Consider the following 21347-nt stretch of genomic DNA (forward strand, 5'->3'; position numbering starts at 1 on the left):
TACTACTACTACTACTACTACTACTACTACTACTACTACTACTACTACTACTACTACTACTACTACTACTACTACTACGACGACGACGACGACGATGATGATGATGACGATGACGATGATGATGATGATGATGATGATGATGATGATGATGATGATGACGGTAATAATGAAAATGATAATGACGATGATGACGCTGTTGCGGCTGCTTACTGGTGTTGAGGCCCTAGTTGCAACGATAGCTACTAAAACCATACACGATATGATGGCGTGCAGGCTTTTTTACGTAAAAGGCCTTTTAGATTATTATTGTAGACAGCGCACCATTGCAAAAACTGCGCCTCTACTAATCAATACTATGAATGTTGACATCATCTCTAAATGTCGACATACTCGGGGCAGGCCTGAAAGCGAATACAAATCGCTAGTTATTGATAAAACCCAGCTGTCAGCTGCGCACGTAATAGGATTCATATTTAGGTCGCCTGGTATAACCGATGGGTTAGTATAAACTATATTTTCTTGTAATTTGGAAACTTTGTTGTGTGTTGCATTTTTGTATCGCGTTTACCATGGGATTGGCATGGGAAAAACACAGGGCATTAGGAATTCTAAAGACATCTCCTAACATACCATATTAGGAACTGAACGCTAGCTATCTCAACATTGTTAAACCCTCTGCTTATGTGGAATAGTTTTTGAAGGCGGCTTATTTGGCATTACTATAGACCCTAATCGGAGACTCCGTGACTCAGAAACCATTAACTTGTGTTAAGTGTTTTCCAGATAGTATAGGTAGTAGCTTCTACTATAGCTCTCTAAGAAGATAACAACCCGTCATGAGGACCACGTACATTAAAATAGTTTCTGGCAAGAGTTAAAATCTCGCGTCAGAACTGATTATTTGATACATTTGAAGCAAAACACCACCGTAATAAAGGCACGCGTAATTACAATACGACCATGTATACATATATGTATTTCGATGAACAACCATTTAGAAGGCGGTACAATAAAATAGACCTAACAATTATGACAAACCTCTTCTATAAATACTAAGTTATTATGACCGCACTCCCACACATCGGTCTACCTTACATTTTATTTACAACTGACAAATATAGCTAATCGTATGGATATCTCCCTGGTATGAAACACTACAATAAATAAATGAGTAAAGTCACGGCTTGTAGAAATGTAAGCGCTAAATTATTTTGCTGTAAAAGCATTGCTGAAAAAAACTACTGATCTAATTTACCGATTGAATTCACGGAATGCAACGTTAAGGATTTTTTCGTAATAAAAAGCGTTTCATCAGAAACGGTTGCGATCGATGTGCGGATCGCAACGATGAATGGAAAAGTACGCCCAACGAAACTATCTCTGTTTATGTAGCTGATGGTCATCATTATCCTGATTATAACACATAACATGCACACTCGCGCGGCAGCTGTCCCGTTGTCCCGTTCGTATTGATCTGTCACGCAACATATTTTGTTTAGCAAGTATCGCTATAGAGAGCTCCGCGAATTTCCAAATTACCCACAATGCAACGCCATCGGCCATGTTGGTTGGCGGGAATAGTCATTTTTATTCGCCTATTAGGCAAATCCATCACAACGCCGCTCTCCTGGGGTGTTGTCAACTGCAGCAATCAGTATCAGAAAGAGCCACACAGCTTTTTTAGGCTGCCTAGCGTGATCACAACACAAGGTAAAGTGACAAGAGACAAGGCGGGCCACAGACCCTTGGAGCGTCTCAATACAAAAGCAATGCTGAATAAACACGAAATGTATTTACTACCAATGTCTTAATGTTTCTCGACTCTCTTTCGCCTATTGTATGCTTACTACTTCTGCTACTTCTGCTATTCTACTAGAAATACTTCTGTCGGTCCCGGTCGCGCACACTACAATTCTCTACCGGTAACATTTCGGAAGGAAACAAACAACTTTAGGTATAGAGATACTACATCGATTTTACGGGCTTGATCGGCTGCTCACGTCTTTATCCCCAAACAACCATGCGGAAAAATTGCATCGCCACAGACGAGTCTTACTTCGAGTATATTTGCACGTTGTGCTGAATCGATAGATAGAGGTGAAAGAGATATAGTGGAAGAACAATTATAAAGGAATGAAAGTCCTAGTTTTGTTCAGGAAACAATTCCTGAATGCTTGGCCTAAACCGCTTCTGTCATTGAGAGAAAAAAGGCTGGCACACACAGAGGGTGTTAAAACAGCAGACAAGTATCTAGAGGTTATGATATAAGTTTAGGCGGTGAAGGATAAGGTGTTTGGAAATGCTGTTTTGTCGTTACATTGTTCTTTTTTAAATATCGACGTTCGTTAATCGTGTTAGCTGCTTAGTCATAACCATAGAAATAATATAGATAACCTATATCTATAGTCTATCTATATTATTTCTATGGTCATAACCCAGCTAGCGTTGACAGAGTTATGATTCTGAAGGTTGATCAGATAATTATGATTCATAGACCTATAGTCACCATGCCTGTCTACACTCCTCCTGTTAGTGTTTGTGTGTGCGCGCGCGCGTGGAGGGGGCGCGCATGTGTGTGTGTGTGTGTGTGTGTGTGTGTGTGTGTGTGTGTGTGTGTGTGTGTGGTGTGTGTGTGTGTGTGTGTGTGTGTGTGTGTGTGTGTGTGCGCGCGCGTCTGTTAATGACCTGCCGTGATTTGCTGTAGCCATGAGACCCACCCCTAGCAAACCGTTAATGACGGTCCATGTTTTTGGACGCCATTTAAAAAAAAAACTCGACAATGATACTCTTCTTAGCTTGTGGCGTATCCTAATTTCCGTTCGAAAATATAAGAGGCAGTGAGCGGATCAAAATTGAATTTACGCAGCCATGCAATATCGGCGGCATTTTCGTCATCGCCGATATTTGAGTCCACCGATTTAGCTACAGTTATCTATTCATGTAACTATTCATGTAACACACTTAACTATTCAACTGTCTTGCTTTCATCTGAATACAAAACCACCCATATACATTTATTTAGCGAGCTATCAATCGATTCAGCCACTTGCCTATGTATGAATGAATAAACAAATAAATAAAAAGTTACTACATTGCACTCAGCGGACAACATTGATTTTCAGCGATCGACATTGATTTTTGTTTCATGACGGTGCCATGCTTTGTAGTGTCATGCTTTCTCTCGCTCTGTCCTCTCTTTCTCTCTTTCGCTCTCTCTTCATCCTACCCCCCCCCTCCCTTCTCTTCGTGCATGCGTGCGCGTATGTCCGTACATGCGCGCGCGCGTGTGTGTGTGTGCGCGCGCGCTCGTCGTATAATCTATATATAACAAAGTGTTCATTTAAAAATGTCCTAATAGCCCTCAGCGAGATCTATCAAAGCAGTGAACATTATGTGGTCGCAGTGCATTAGCATCGACACGGCTCCCGCTTTCGTAGCGTAGGTGGTAAATATACGGTACAAACATCCGTCTATACATACCAACCGGAAATCACGTAGCGAAGAGTAGTGAGCGCACACCTGTGTTCATGTCAACGATCAGCGCGGCTAATGGGCGTGGCTCATGTAGCCAATCATACGATGATGCTGACCATCATATAAGTAAGCACCGCGGTGGGCACGTCATCAATAAAGGTTCCGACTGCGCGAGCGACAGCTGCGAGACCTCTCGCGGTACGTGCTTCTCTTTGTGTGCGTTCGCGGCCGAGCGTCGAAACAATGTCGCGGAAATTTGATGCGTCCTCGTTAACGTCGTGAAGTGTGCGTGTCTGCCTGTGCTTGCTGCCTGAGTGACAAACCATTGCACGTTCACACGGACGACCTCGTCGCTGAATGTACAGCAGAAGCTGGTCGCTATAGAGCCTCACAGCTATAGGCTTGCTTATCCATATATTCTTTGGATAGTCGAGCGTCGCTTAGCTCACCGGTGAAAGGTACGAAAATTCTAAACGCTAAACTGTCGTCGGGATCAAGCATGTGATTTGCGCAGACCGCAGTTTGGTAGGGAGCTGCGTGTTTAGTTAATGAGATGTGACGTAATCTAGAGTAATGTGTAGTACGTGCAGTCTGTAATAGTCGAGTAATAGTTGTGAGGTCATGGTGCAGTCGTGTGATATAGACTTATGAGGATAACAAGAAAATCGATAAAGTCGCTAACATGTTAAGATGACAGCTGTATTAATCAGCTAGAATATCTGACTGCCAAATGCACAGGTGCCCCTTTAAACATAGCATGAACTCGCGTAATTTACACTGTTGACTGCGTTAGCATTTATTGCTTTCCTGATTACTAGCTAGCCGAAGTGAGCCTTTTATTATACTGCTACTCTCTACTTCTACGGAAGCTTGACCCGATACACGTTTTTTAGACTGATTCCAAAAGTCTCTGGTTGCCGTTAGAGTTCCACTAATTCTCAGCGGCTTACGTTTACTGTCTTTAGAGTTAGTCTAGTGTTCTTAAGAAGTCTTGATGTTTAAGCTTTTCGAATCTTTCCACCCAGTCACAGGCATTTTTACGACGCCCCAGAGAGAAGTCTATGCGCGCTCTACTTTACGGATTCAAGATACGCGACACGGTCGGTCCGGTCGCTCGACCCACGCGCAATAAATCTAAAGCAACTGCTAAAATCGGAGGCTGCACGCGCCCCCCGTCGTGCAGACGATGGAAGACGTGCTGCGAAAGTACTTCGGCGACTTGACTGTCAGCGAGAGCTCCGACGACAGCTCCGACGATGTGGCGCCTCGCTGCGCTATGGCGGCGCGTCGCAGCGTGCGTCGTGAGCCCGCCGCAGGTGACGCGCGCCGCAGCAGCAGCCACTCCCCGCCCATTCAGCGGACGAATACGTCCAGAGACGCACGTCGCAGGCCGACGAGCCTAGGCGGGCTGCGGAGGAATCGTGCGCTGAATAGGAGCGCGTCGCTAAAAGACAGACAGACGCGCGCCCGCAGCATGAACAACTGCGCCGAATCGCCGGGAAGCGACAGGTATGTGCTGCTAAACGAAAAGCAGATAGATGGCCGCGTGGCGCCCGCTGAGTTAGACAACGGCAACAAGCGACGGACTCAGAGCGTGCGCGACTGGATGAAGCCCAGAATGGACTTTGCGATGGACGAGGAGTTTCGCCCCCGCGTGTCTTCGTGCCCGACGCGGCCCCGGCCTCGCCACACCGCGTCGACACTGCATCCACTCTCGGCGAGCGCCGAGAATTCGAACGAGGACATCTACAGAGTGCGTTGCTTCACCGTCTCGTCGAAGGGCGACGTGGTGAACCGCCTCGACTCGATCCGCTCGCGCAGTAACCGCAGCATCAACAGCACGCACAGTTCGTCGAGCATGGGCAGCGGCTCGGACTGCAAGGAGGCGAGGGCGGGCGGAATTTCGCCAGCGACCATGTCGCGGGCGAGCACACCGCATTCAGAAGTAGGCCTAGGTGATAACACGCCCCTGCATAGAGTGTTCATACTCGGTTCGGCGGGAGTCGGCAAGACGGCACTCGTCGATCAGTTCATGTCGTGCGAATATAAAAACACCTACGAGAGCGGTAAGTCCATATATCGTCGATTGTCGCGAATACATGTACGAAGACAGTCGGTGTTGTGAGTGAATACGTGGTTAACTGCAGCGTCATACTCTTCGCGCGTATATTACACCTCCGCATGCCCACGAGCCTCTTCCTTCCTGTCCACGGGACGTGTTGTTGACATTTATCATGTCTGGCTAACGAAGGGTGGCGAGCACGAGTAGGCGATGACATTCGTAAATTAGACGCGATCGAAGGAGGAGTGTTGTTTATAATTACCTCCACGCGTGTAATGAACCCGATCAGCCTAGCAGGTGTAAACCCCGACAATCCCCCCGTGCTTCATTATTGTCTCAGGCGCGGTAACCTTATACAGCATATACAATATGAAAATCTTTATAACACGGTTATAATCTACACCGAAAGTATTAGGTACATGGCGCCACACTAAGCAAATCTCTTTCTGTTTCTGTTTTCTCAATCTGAGCAGTTCGCAGTCACGTACGATTCACATATTATCACGATTCCTCAAATAGAATACGATTGAGTCGTTTTAATAATAAAATTATGTTAAAAGTATTCACAAATTGTATTTACTATCAAAATCTTAATGCTTATGCACTCTATCTCGTCTAATAACTGCACGTAAACGCCGTCCAAATGCTCCTCTTCTGCAATTCCGCTCGCAACACAGTATTTCACCGCACGCACGCCACTGTTGACAAACTAGGAGAAAATGCATGTATCTGGGAGTTTCTCTATTTTTCTATGCGTGATATTATTGTGTGTTGCAGAGTAGCATTTGAACGGTACTCACGTGGAAGTATTAGTCTATAGACAGAATATAAATACTAATGGTATATAAATACTACTTTGGTAGTAAATACAATGTGTTTAATTGCCATCATTTTATTATTGAAACGGCCCAAGTGTCCGTAAATTTCCTTATTCCGTATTCGCCCATCCCCTGTTCCACCCAGTACGTTGATGTTGTCAGCCAGAGCTTGCACCGATTCACGCGACGTACTAATTAATTTCACGATGTCGTTGGCTGTGCGTCAGCATTTACTGACAAACACCCGCGACAATCGATGAAACGATCGACACTACCCGTGTTTGTCATAGACAGAAGCGCCGGTGACATACACGCACCCTTGGAAAAAGCAAAGCTGTGCATGCCCGCACAGCACGCACAGCACGCAATAACGCCTTGTTTCATCGATAAATTCTATTTATCTCATTTTCGCATGTGGGCATATGTGCACGGCGATTGTGTCAAATAGCACATCAGAAATCGATCTGTATTAACGCGCATAAATGACTTTAGTAGTAAATACAATGTGTTTATTTGCCATGATTTTATTATTGAAACGGCCCAAGTGTCTGTGACCGTTCCTATTCCGGATTCACTCATCCCCCGTTCCACTCAGTACGTCAATGTTGCTATTAGCGTAGTATTTGGAGTTTCGGCCATCACAAGCACTCGATCGTTCTTTGTTTTGCAAGATGCTGATAATAAGTTGGGGAGGGGGGCAGCATCACGATTAAGAGAAGGACGAAGATGTTATTAAAAGTTTTTCATGTTTAGTTGGCGAATACTGTGAAGCGAGCGAACACATTTACATGTCTAATAATGCGCTTTTAAACTTATTGAGCGTATAATAGTAATATATAGATCAGGGTGTCATTTTGCTTTTTAAACGGTATCCCGGTTCTATTCGGTAACTCAAACCTATTTAGAAAATACAAGAAATAGCGTTTCTATTTCGGTTTCTTATGAAATTTCAACCAAACATCTCGACCAGACCGATTTAGTATATTTTTAGTTATAAGTTTTTTATATACCAAGCTTTTTTAGTTATAATTAGGCTTATTTGACAGTAGTATAACATTCATTAGGAAGGGAAAGTTTTTAGCAGAACTTAACCTGCCTCGCGTGCGCGTAATTGCGGCTGATACGGTTGTTAAATATAGGTGGCTGTGCTGGGTGTAGGTGCGTCTGTATAATAGGTTAGTGTGTTATATGTGTGCGTGGGTGTAAAGTATTGAACTGGTTGGTGTGGGTTCGTGAACAATGTTTACGTGATTGGGATAAACACAGTCTCACCCCCCACGTACCGTATTGATAGAGAATGTTTAGCCGTATCTAGGTATTCAGTTTTGTTCCCCTAGCTCTCAACACCATTAGTAGCATCCATTAGGCGTTCTCAGTGTCGCGGGCTTCCCATCTGCGATACCTAACATCGGTTACGTACAGCGGGTGGCTAACACATCTACGATCTGCATTCATATGCTCGGCGCGGCAAATTCTACATCGATAACAGCAGATTAGAAACACGGGATCAGCGGAAGCTGTGTTATTTAAGGCTAGGCAATATATATATATATATATATATATATATATATATATATATATATATATTCTTTAAAATTGCAATTAGCCAGCCAAATTATATAATAGTATACACGAGTAATGCATTAGAGCGATCTTGTGTTATATACATATATGGAGTGGCGTACGTGCGTGCGTGCGTGTGTGTGTGTGTGCGCGTGCGTGCGTGCGTGTGTGCGTGTGTGTGCGTGCGTGCTTGCATGCTTGCTTGCGACTGTACGTGCGTGGGTATACGTGCGCGCGTGTGTGCGTGCGTGTACATGTACGGGTGTATACTTGCAGGCGTGCATGAGGACGGGCCGGCGCGCACGCGCGTGTGCGTGTGCGTGTGTGGGTGTGCGTCTAATGCTGCCTTTGGGATTTGATCCTGTGAGAATCATCACGACGTTAATTAGGGGTTTTTACGTGCAGTAACGCGCAGCTAACCTTTAAGCGCAGTCAGAAGTAACAGGGAGTTAGTATAACAAGACATTTTACATGTTTTGCCATGACAGAACAGATTTGGATTTGAATTGAAGGTACGGTGTCTTGCAGTCACAACGAGATGAAACCATTATGAGGGTAGTAAACTTGCTAACTGATGAAGGCGATAAATGCGTAAAGAGACTTAGTAACTGTAAGGCTAGAGTTAACGGTTGGAATGATACATGCTAGCAAGATAGTGATATGGCCTGGGGCCGAAGACCTGTCAGATTGGATAGCTCTGGACGAGTCACTAACTCCTTAACACATGAATCAGTCCAACCACGTAGACAGTATTACGCATGTGTTAAAAAAGGTAAGTTTATCCCATTTGCTGCTGTGCACGCTTGGCACGACAATTAGTAACAAGAAATTAACGGATAGGAAATTGTGTGGTCAACAACTACACATTTTCTTACTAGAACAATGTCGCTTGGAGTTGATTATATGATTACGGTGAATTTTGTGACCGGTACTTATAGCGATCTTCCCCATTCGACGGGCGATGTGGCTTTTGCTGAGATAATAAAATGCAATACCGCACTGTTGCGAATGACGAAAGTCGGTTAGCCTGGGAAATGTCTACATAGCAAAAGAAAGCTTAATGTTTTCCACGAATTATTGCCACGGATTCATGACTGGCTTGTCATGAGCAGAATAATTGTTGTAGGTTGCATAGTGTGCATTGATTTCCTCTCAGACAACCGCTGAAAAGCGAGGAGCCACGATGTGTTTAATTCCTCTATTCGTCACTCATTATGGGTACGTATTATTATAGGGCCGAACACAATGTACAGCAAAATCTATTGATATTAGTGACTTGTTCTGTCGGTTTTACCAAATTACCCAAAGCTTAATTACATGCGCATTCAGGCTTTCCTCGGCAACCTATACTCCTTAGCGCGTCTAGTGTCACAGTCTCTGTTTAATCTTGCACCTCATCAAACTGATGTAGTATTGTATAATACTGTATTCGACATCATATACGTATAGTGTGAGCGCATCATATAACCTAGACATCCAAATTTTATAGCATTGACCGGCCATTACTTTCATATTAGTGACAAAAAATTTACTCAGGGCAATGCAGCTGGCTGCCACGAAGACATGTACGCGTCTAAGAAATTTGCTGTGCTATCAATCAACGGAAGACGATATTTACTGTTACAGATTTTTATTATTTTATGACAAATAATTCTCCATGAATAAATTAGGTGCGGCATTTCGACAACAAGTTCGGGTAGAGGGCACCTTTCGCTTTCACTTACAGTGCCAACATCCTGCATTGCGCTTCTTCGCGGCATCGTAATTATAGATCCATGAACCATGCGTGTTTTCTGGCAACATACTTCACCTTGTGGCCTGATAACACGGCTGTGTATGTGTGCCCTGAGCGGATATTTACTCTTATTAATAGGGTCGACAATCTTGATTATTACCACCTACACGTGTTAGTGACGTACGTTGTTCCCGACCGTTGGCTAGCAATGTAATGGAAAGCAAATACCTAGTTATGTATCTTGAATATTTACCTATATTGTGGAAATTGAAATGGAAAAGAAAGGAACCCCTCTGTTCCGAAATAGTAGCGCATATGACGTAATCTGGAAATCTCCGCGACAATCCTTTTATGACGAACTAATTTTGTACGCATTTGGGACAGCTCTAATTATCTCGAGAGAAAAATTGATTGAAAAAAATAATAATTAAACATTTCTTAGATCGTTATCTAGAAATGATGTTTTTGCGCAGTGATGCGTTATTTTTGAATAGTTTTAAAACGATCGAGCATTCGTTAAAGAGCGTTAATATTGCAAATTTGTTTGACGTCAGATATAATTTGTTAGCATTATACCAGCTTAGAGATCTGGGATGTAATCAATATTGCCGATAAACATGTTTGATTAAGTAATTAAATTATCTTGCATTACGCATTTCTTGAAATTGAAGTTCCGCGGCTGAACATGATATGGGTAACATGAATCATATATACATTTATGACGTAAGCAGTTATATGACTACCTAATTTGGCATTAATGTGCAGGAAATTATACTGCTTAGTGATGCAATATAAGAGCATGCCTGCGGCACGACTAGAATTACTAGTTATGTAGCTCCTAGAGTAAACATTGTCCATATATAGGCCTATATGAATGAAATGTATGTACACGTGTACGTGTGTGTGTGTGGGCGTGTGCGTGTGCACCTGTGCGTATGTGAGAGGTGTGCTTGGTATGCGCGAGCGTATGTGTATGCGCGCTCGTGTACGTGCGTGCGTGCATGCGTGCGTGCGCGTGCGTGTGTGTGTGTCGTATTCGATATTGCCGCTTGCAGAAAAGACAATCACAGACAAATAATCAACAACAGGTAAATCTCGAGATGTTGAAAATTCGTACAAAGCTCAGGGTAATGTGGCCGTGTGTTTTACTGGCAGTCTGTAGCAGGTGATATTTACATTAAATAAGACGCCCTGTGTAGCAATGGATATATAGCATGTGTCATATGTGACGATTACCCGTTAATGAACAAAAAGGTTTCACGCTCAAGAAACTAATTTGTTAAAGCACTCGATGCGCTAATGATGATCCACACTGTAATGTCCACAACATTTACTATTCAACTTTGAAAGGTATAATGCGAATCCTATAGGCGACGCACGAGGATACTACGCAACTGAATATAAACCTATATTGTTAGCACCCAGACAAGCAAGCCTTTTAATAAAACATCGCGCCGTTATGTGTAATTTAAGATGCGTAATCTGGCTTAAGCTACCCTTGCATTTCCTCAAGCTTGAAACGTATCGAAAACTAATTCATGTCAGTACTCTCCTCTCTAAGTTAAAGAAAGTCTCAAGATCCCAGGCTTCATTATCACAAAGGGTACATAACGTACGGAATGCACGTGCACTAAACGGTCACAATTGCCTACCATAGGAAAAACCTTGTTTTTGGACGTTCAATAAACGCCCCCCTTGTTCATTTAGCAAATCATAAATAAATTTAACACGTGAACAAATCTAATTACTTCTATTGGCGAATATTGCGAACACGTTTTTTAACTGTGATTCGACTCATTAAGTATGAATTTGAAGAAACATTCATGAACCACGTTATTTACATAATTTTCGGGTATTTCGCTCTGTCCTCTTGCCCCACTTTCATTTTACATCGATGTGAGGCGCTACCTAAATCGTTCAGTTTATTTTACTGAGACGGTAAATGCCTGCTTTCCGGCACATGCACGTATATTTCCGTTTCTATCATGACAGCTACTGGTTTGTTACAAACCATGCAACCACACGCGTATAAGGTGTCAATAGCACAATTAATCTCTAATAAAATCCCAACGCAAAAAAACCTAACAACGCATCGCAAGTAGCGAGTACCAATTATAAATTTCAACATTCATCGTGTATTGTGCAACATCTGTTTATTCAACGTTGTTCACTTCATTCATGTTTATTCACGTTCATTCCCGTGCCGTTCAGAGAAAACAGTCACCGTGCACTCACATTATTTTAGTCACGATTCTAGCTAGAAATCGACGTGTATCACCAGGCTTAATTTGCCGGTTTGCCTAGCTAGACATTTCATACTGCGAACACACCGGGTAGCGTGTCAGTAGCGCCAACTGTAGGGATTGGCTAGCCTTCATGCTTACCAGTTCCTGGCCTAACGAAAAGACGTTAGTTTTATTATATTATTTATACGGGATCCTTAGAGGAAGCTCATGCGTCTCTAGTGTAGGCCATTGAGCTGAGGAGTAGTAGGCCAGTAAAGAATGCCGACTAAACAAATCTATTTCATTCCCTTCGTGTACGGGTTGGGTCCGAAAAGACACCCTGCCTCATTTCTAAATTTACATCGCCTAACAATTTTTCAATGTGATTGACGAGAGAGTTAAACTGAAGTTATCGGACCCTAAACTGCCATCAACATATATTCTTAAAATCAAGCTTCTCTACGCTAGGGCTCTAATCGCACGAGCACCAATATATATATATATATATATATATATATATATATATATATATATATATATATATATATATATATATATATATATTTATAGGCTTATATAGATTATATGTCTATAACTGTCTTAGTGTGCTGATAATTCGTTCAACTGATCTATCGCTCAGAATAAGCACACGCGATACCGTTGGCGTCCGTCGTCTATCAGTCTGTCCTTTCGTGCGTCGTCATCAATACTGGTGGAATCACGGCTTGTCTAACCAGAGCACGTATATCTATAGATTCTAATTAGGAGTCTAATCATTTGTTTCTGTGCCAGATTTTTCTATGTTTAACCCCTAATTTTTCCCCCTAATGTTTCTATGGCACAGATTCTCCGGCACTGCTTCGCGAATATCCATTGGTGCGTGATAAGCAACTTATTTGCTGCGACATTGATTAATAGAGTGCAAATTCACGCGGGAACAGCTGCAAAGACAAACACATGTGGTTTTTCCGATGAAACCTTGCTGGATGGTGTGTTTACCACAATAAATTAATCATATATGCGTGCCTGAAATGAATGTCGAACATGATATTCACACGCCATGTACAGAATAATTCGTGTGAAAACACTCATGTGTTCATACACTCATGTCATGCATAGGTAAGTATCGTACTGTCTGTTATACACACTAGATTAATTAATTACGGCGTTCCTTATTATTATCCCCGTTGTTTTGACATAATAATTATTGTCTAAGAATAATTAGCTATTGAGTTATTGAACTATTGCACGATCATATTATAATGTATTTTCTCCGCTTATCTTGCCTTATCTTACGTTGTATTTTATCATGAGCGTATAAAGAAGGTTGCCTTCTTTATACGCTCTTGATTTGATCTTATCCCATTCTATATCATTCTATCTCACCTCACCTCACCTCACCTCACCTCACCTCACCTCACCTCACCTCACCTCACCTCACCTCACCTCACCTCACCTCACCTCACCTCACCTCATCTCACCTCACCTCACCTCACCTCACCTCACCTCACCTCACCTCACCTCACCTCATCTCATCTCATCTCATCTCAGCTCAGCTCAGTCTTTTTTTTTCTCGCCTAATCTTGTCTTATCTTATCATGCGATAATTTGTTATATTTGCTTGTCTTAGGTTGGTTACCTTATTTTACATTTTAATATAGTTATTAATTTATAAAACTGAAAAAATTAATTATGGCACGATGCCCTAATGCAAGCGATGTAATATCAAGTTCTACGGTCGTGTTACGCTTAGAACGTGCGATTTGAGCATGCGCAGTCGGTGAACTAATTTCATGTACGTGTGAAAATGTCGGTGCGCAATTAAAGTAACTGTCCATAAATTGTCCGTTCAGCGGGAGTCTGTGACCTACAGAGCTCTGACGATGAGTGCGAAAAGCAAGAGTTATTGATCCGTTCTAGTGCTACCCACGCTGTTAGTTTGACGATAGCGTGAGTGTAAGGCGTTAGTATAATTCTGGTCGGAAGAGCTTTAAATTTAAACCTGTAAATTCTTTTTCGCGTTCACCAAGTCTACCGGTGAAATAGCGTACGCGTCCTCGACACTCAAAACGAGAACCATCAGCGGATACACATTTGCGACGTTTAGCGCGTTAGGGCAGCGCTTAACTTACTATTGATCTCAGCGCTACCCAGCGCTACAGGCAAGGTGTCTAATATCCCCATTTGTCGTCGTAAGCAATGCCGCCCATAGCGAATGCATCCATCGCTAACATGTACTGGGAGCGCGTATCGGATTCTTGATGTCGAGAGCAGGTTTCATGTCAAACCATGTTACATATTTAGCGAGAAGCTGTGGCGCCAGCGTGAGGTCCACGTGTAGTAAATACGTGGCGGTTCGATAGCGACGTCTAGCAGATCCGGCACTGCTGGCGGGGATTCGCCTGGATTGCCAGCGTGATGCCGGTCACATCCTTTGAACAGAAACATCTACAGGAAATGCAGATTTAACGTGCGTGTGTGTGTGTGTGTGTGTGTGTGTGTGTGCGTGTGTGTGCGTGCGTGTGCGCGCGTGTGTGCGTGCGCGCGTGTGCGTGTGTGTGTGTGTGTGCGTGTGCGTGCGTGCGTGTGCGTGTGTGTGTGTGTGCGCGCGATTTTTACTGGCACTCATGTACCAAAAAATGTAGCCATGCCAAGCTAGCAGATTCTCAGCGCGTACTTACATCACCGCACTAGATTACCTCCGAGAAGTTTCACGCGACTTATACTTTTATATAACATTATCGGATATCATATTTGATATTAACGTCATGTAAGTGACGTAAAATAGTAATAACGTAATAATCGCAATAATAATTGTGGTAACGTAATATCCATACAAATACAGTAATATCTTATTTATCCAGACGATCAGCAAAACATACATGTTAGTTGATGATTAATAGTAGTAGTATTAGTGGAACGGAAAAACACGCTAAAATGGCTCAATTATGTCATACATTAGTTGGTCTTACCTGTCTACATATACGAAACTGTTCATTATTTAAGAGGCACACAAATTATGTAGAACTGGTTATAGTTAATACGCGCTAGAAATAGTAATGTTTTATATTATGCACACGAAATGTGTGCAATTTGCATTTTTCACATTAGAAACGTGAAACTTTGCACACATGCATTTCTTGGGTTTTTAAAGATGTTCTGATACAGTACCAGTTAGGACAGATATGTGAAACTATGCGCTCATGCACTACTTGGATTTCCAAAGATTCCCTGAAGTGGTGCCCTTTATGCAGCGTCACCTGGTGGAAAGGAGCACATAGTTGATGACATATTGCAATGCGCCACTTTTTTTGAGCTTTGGCTATAGCATTAACAATATTTATCGAATTAGGACCATTAATAACAAAAAATGATTCACATATATCTAAATCTATGCGATAAAGCGAACTCTATAAAGTAAAATCAAATTTGAAATCTTTTATTTTGAAGCAAAAAACAGCTACAGGACAACAGGACAAAGATAACAGGAACTTTGACACTTGGTTGTTATTTGAAATGACCGATATCATACGTTATTGTGTACATGAGCATATCATACATCAGAATATTCATTATTTATTCCCTTTCCCCTAGATCGGGTCCAAAACAAATTTCGTTTAGTTATGAGTATATTTCTCTTCTAAGTACTAATCCAATGCTATGTCTATCCATGTGTTGTCCGTAAATGTGAGTGAGCATTGCTGCAGGTGGAACCAATATGTACCACAGATTGTCATCCTCAAATGCGCAGTTGTTAACTGAGCGCAAAGTAAACACGTGAGTTCACAAGTTGGATGGGACCACTTTTTCGGTTATTTTTATTATGATTATGTATTCTATTTTCCGTGAATGTCTCACACACAGCATTCGCAAGTCACTAGACAGCTGAACTATTATCAAGAATACATGAATAAATAGGAATATGACTCGCTCGAAACATGAAAACTCAACATTTGCATGCCTTAATTTACCTATAATATATTTCGTTAAACGCAATGAAAGGTACAAGGTGCAAAAGTACCAGACGAAAGTACCAGGTAATTACCTCCGCCAAGAGGAGGAGGCAGGAGGTTATGTTTTCACCGGCGTGTGTTTGTTGGTTTGTGGGTTTGTGGGTTTGTGTACAGCCTAACTGAAAAAGTTGCATGGCACGTTATGTGTCCATCCACCATATTTGTTCAGGATAGGTTCAGAGAATCCGGCCTAACTTAGGGATATAGGAATAAGAGATTTTTGGTGTGATACCGGAACGCATTATGTAATTGAATTAATTAATTAAATTTTTACATATATGTCAGAAATGGGGTAACTAGAATTGATTATACATTTTTGGTGGTGGATCCGGATCTGCAATTCAATTATAAATTTTCAGGAAGCATTGTCGAAATTGTGGTAACGTTAGAATTGATTGCATTTTTGTGGTGATCCGGATCCAATTAATTATATAGGATTTTATAAATTAATTAATAAAAATTCTTCGACAGTGAGAGAATGTGAGGGCGTGAGGCTGGCCGTTGGAGGAGGTCTGGTGCTCTCCGCGAGTGCTCTAGGTTACCAAATGATTGGATAGGATTGGACAGACGGACGACCGGATCGGGACGACGGACGCCATGCCACCAGTAGATGAAGATCCGAGATTTGCCTACTTACTATTTTACTTTTGTACCACGGACTGGACATGTCGTCTGTGTACTGGGGAATAGCAACTTGGATCTGACCGTTTCAACTATCGATGGATGGATGGATTGTAAGCTGGGAGTGGATTGGATGGATGATGGATGGATGGGATGGATGGATGGATGGATGGAGTGATGATCGATGGATGGAGTGATGGATGGATTTAGGCTGGATTGGATGGATGGATGGGATGGTGATGGATGAATGGATGAGATGGAGTGGATCGGAGTGATGGGATGGAGGGTATGGAGTGGATGAATGGGATGGATGGATGGATGGATGGAGTGGATGATGGATGGGATGGATAGGCCACTCGTGGACGCGATGGCTTGAATGATGGATGGATGGATGGAGTGGATTGGCATGGATGGAGTGGGATGGATGGGATGGAGTGGATGGATGGATGCATTGGATGGATCGGATGAATGGATGAATTGGATGGATGATGGAGTAGATGGGATGGACTTGGGATGGATGGCTGGATGAACTGGATGGATGATGGAGTGGACTGGATGTGGATGGATGGATGGATGCGATGGATGGAATTGATGGGATGGAGGTGAAGTGGATGATTGATGATGGAGTGGATGGAGTTGAGAGTGCTGGACTGGATGGATGGGATGGATGGATGGATGGATGGATGGCTGGATGGATGGATGGATGGAGTGGACGGACGGGACGACGAGCGGACGGAGCGGACGACCGGACGGACGGACGGACGGAGCGCGACGAGGCGGGACAGCAACAGGCCGGAGGCGAACGACGGACGAACGACGGACGGACGGACGGACGGACGGACGACGGACGAATGGCTGTATGGATAGATGGATGGAATGGCTGGATGGGAGTGATGGATGGGTGGGGTGGGTCGGTTGGGTCGTTGGGTGCGTGGGTGGGGTGGAGTGATGAGTGTGAGTGAGTGATGGATGGAGGATGGAGATGGAGATGGAGTGGAGAGTGATGGATGGATGGATGGAGTGGAGATGGATGGATGGATGGATGATGGATGGATGGATTGGATGGAGATCTGGATGGATGGCCGGAGATGGCGATGGATGGATGGATGGATGGATGGATGGAGTGGATGGATGGATGGGATGATGGATGGATGGATGGATGGATGGATGATGGATGATGGATTGTTGATGTTTGATTGATGGATGGAGATGGATGGATGGATTAATGATGGATGGATGGATGGATGGATGGATGGATGATGGATGGATGGATGGATGATGGATGGAATGGGAATGAAGATGAATGGATGAATGGATGGATGGATGGATGGATAGGATGGATTGATAGAGGATGGATGGATGGACGCACGGACGAAAGGACGAAGCGGACGGCCAGCCAGATCGATGGATAAATTACGATGATACGATGATGGATAGAGTAGGAAAATAGATAGATAGATAGATAGATAGATAATAGATAAATAGATAGGATATGTGAGGTATTAGTAGGAGATATATTAGATAGGATTAGATAGAGTAGATAAATTAAATAGATAGATAGGATCAGATAGTAGATAGATACGATTAGATAGATAGATAGATAGATAGATAAGTAGGAGGGTGGGATAGATAAGATAGATGTAGATAGATAGATCGATAGATAGATAGATAGGATAGGTAGATATCTAGATAGGGATAGATAGATCAGATAATAGACTAAGAAAATAAGATAGATAAATAGATAGATAGAGTAGATACGATAGGATAAGATAGATAGGATAGAATAGATAGATTGGAAAAAATTTAGATAGATAGATGATAGTATGAGATAGACTAGATAGAGTAGATAAGATAATAGATAGGAGTGAGATAGATTAGATAGTAGATAGTAGATAGATAGATGAGAGAGAGTAGATAGATAGATAGATTAGATAGATAGAGCGACCGACTGCTAGGTAGATAGATATAAAGACAGACACGGACAGACAGGCAGACAGATGGACAGTCAGATAGATAGATAGTTTGTGAGAGAGGAGAGAGGTTATTGGAAGGGAGAATCCGACTCAATACAGGGATCGGTCATGTAATTTCATTATTTAGGATATATGGCATTTCGTAAACTTGCTTCGCTGTTAGCATTCAGGATTTTCATAGCGTACGTCTAGCACGCCAATAAATATCCATGGACGCCACTGAGTAATAATATTCCCACAAAGACTTTGGGTATTTTGTCAGATTCTAATGCACGCACAAAATGATCCATTGTGATACCTGGCCCATTTTTAACCCGAATTTTTGTTTGTGTGTTCGGCTTTCTCTGAATTACCATTACGACAACAAAAATGTAATGATTACGTTAAAAGGAATGATTATTGGCACTGTGTACAAAATTTGATGTACAGTCAAACACCCGCGGTATAAGAGACATAGATTTTTGCCAAGTAGCCTAACATGTTCTTATATTAACCCGTGCTCTACTGAAAAATTAGCTTGCAACAACGGTTCTTAAATAAGGTTCTTAATTGTTTCCTACTTTTAATGAGTACCTAGCTGATACCGGGCGCTACGCGCGGCTTTAGTGACTGGTGATGGCATGTGTTACCCAGTACAAGTAGTGTTAGTGTGTAAGGGTTATATGGAGATGTTAGATTGTTGCAGCATGTATTGTTATTTTTATGGTTGAGTATGTCAATACATACTACATGGCTACATATTATACACGGTAAACATTTCCATTTGTTTGGGCGCAAGTACACAGTGAAATCAGACACAACGGGGCGGGGGAGAACGAAAACAAAGGAGTACGAGGCACACAAATGTAAAATATTGATGCTATGTAGGAACTACTGGTTGACCGATACGGACTCGCGAGAGAGTTGAGAATAGATATGATTTTTTATTTTTGCGAGGCTGAATGTGTGGTGCTATAGTAGAGCTGGCAATGTGTTGACCCGCGGTGGGAGATCTTCAGGCGCTGATGTTCTTAATCAGGAGCGTGTTAAATTTATGGCGGGAGTGTCTTACTGGGTGAGTTATGATATTAATCCTGCTGTTGGGGGCACTATGCTGCTGATAGTGTTGCTGAGGACAGAATAGTGGCCCGAGCGGTAGCGAGGGCCACTTATTCCTTCGCCAAAGAAACTATGCGAGCATAGTGCCCCCAACAGCAGGCATTTAATGTTTTTAGTGGCATCACATGACTAATGCATCTAGCTTGTCATGCGTTTACCTTCCTTTATGACACCCTAATTGCCCGGTGCATTCGATGTATACAAAACGCAAGGTGGCTTACGGGTACGGTAGGCCGTGCGTGCGGGGGGGGGACGGGGGCGTGAAGCCCCTTTTGGCTGGATTAGGGTTAGGGTTAGGATTAGGGTTAGGGTTAAGGTTTACGGTTATGGTTAGGGTTAGGTTTTAGGGTTACAAGGTGTAGGGTAATCTAGCAAATCTAGAGACGTCTGCGTATGGAATTTTATTTCCCGGGGAGTTATGGGCGTAGTGGTGTGGGAAGATCGTGCGCGCGAGCACGCCGGCCATCTTTGTCTCGTTAAGTAATGAGCAGCGAGAGATTACTCCCTTAACGCCCGTACAGCCTCGAGACATTTAAGGATACGCTACCGGACCGCAGTATTCCACTGCCGTAGACAGAAACGCATCGACACAACACAATCGCCATTTGAATCCCAATAAGTCTTGCGTGGCGCGCGCAGGACGCAGAGGAGATTCGTGACGATAAACACAACTGCGTTAGTAATAACAATGCGTCGCGGCAAGCGATAGTGCCCGCTAAGGCTGGGCTCAAGTGCTAGTGCTAACGCGTTCATAATGCCTGCTGCGTTATCCAATGAGAATTGGCAGCGATTACTCACAGTCATGGGCCACTAATGTACAATAATGCAGTACTGTATCTCAAATAACAATTGCCAGGCGTGCGTGGCATTGGTTATTGTTGAAGCCATTGGCATGCATTGTGATTGACATTTGTTATTGGCATCGATATTGTTGGCTCGTCTTTTTTTATTTTACCTGTGTTTCTTTTAAGTCTTGCATCTGCCATGGAAAATTAAGAACCTACTTTAAAATCTTAGCCTAAAACAGGTTCTTATGTAAAGGGGTCTAAATGGGAAATTTTAGCCTAACATGTTCTTAAAATCTATGTTCTTATACGCGGGTTTTTACTGTATACTCACTTTTTCATGCTACCTTATTTCATTGAAGCGCATTTGTGTTTTATTTTCGGATATCAGTCATAAATCTGCATTCATGTATATGCTCATAAAACTACGTCAGCAAATTCATTTCCTTCGAAATCATGTAGTGCACATATTTTTGCTTAATTTCGTAATGCAATCAAATCTTAGAGGCACGCGCATGCCCAAAGGCACACACGTACACGTTTAAAGATTGCTACGTTGCATGTTTACTTATTTATTTATTTATTTTTTTTGCCACGAGTATACTCGTGTTTCACGGCCGTGCGTTTTGCAGGTTCGAACGAGTATACTCGTGTTTCGCGTTGAACGTGTTAAATACTAATGATTTAATTCTACCTTAGCAAATCGCGATTATCCAAGCCACAGATCATTACTTGTATTATTACTAGAAAGCGCTATTTCTACGATTGTGGATTAAAATTTATATTAATATTTTATTAATATTATAATATATTTAAATTAATAATATATTTATTATTAATATTTAAGATTATAACCATTAAGATGAGTGGTTCATATTTTAATTGTGATATAGCATCTGTACATGAGCGATGAATGTCGTTGCAGCTACAATTTCGGCAAGTCTGCTTCATTTCCGTTCTAAAGACATGATGGAATCAAT

At 42.5% G+C, this 21347-nt stretch overlaps 1 protein-coding gene across 1 annotated transcript in view; it reads left to right on the forward strand.

Moving 5' to 3' along the window:
• The first annotated feature begins 4802 nt into the window (after window positions 1-4802).
• The window catches only part of LOC106820953 (GTP-binding protein REM 1-like), a 53458-nt gene continuing 36913 nt past the window's right edge, over window positions 4803-21347 (forward strand). Inside the window, exon 1 of the mRNA XM_014825572.1 lies at window positions 4803-5540. Coding sequence (XP_014681058.1) covers window positions 4949-5540 — 592 coding nt within the window. The 5' untranslated portion in view covers window positions 4803-4948. The remainder of the gene's footprint in view (window positions 5541-21347) is intronic.

The sequence above is a fragment of the Priapulus caudatus genome, unplaced genomic scaffold (assembly GCF_000485595.1).
Source record: "Priapulus caudatus unplaced genomic scaffold, Priapulus_caudatus-5.0.1 Scaffold53, whole genome shotgun sequence".
Lineage (NCBI taxonomy): Eukaryota > Metazoa > Priapulida > Priapulimorpha > Priapulimorphida > Priapulidae > Priapulus > Priapulus caudatus.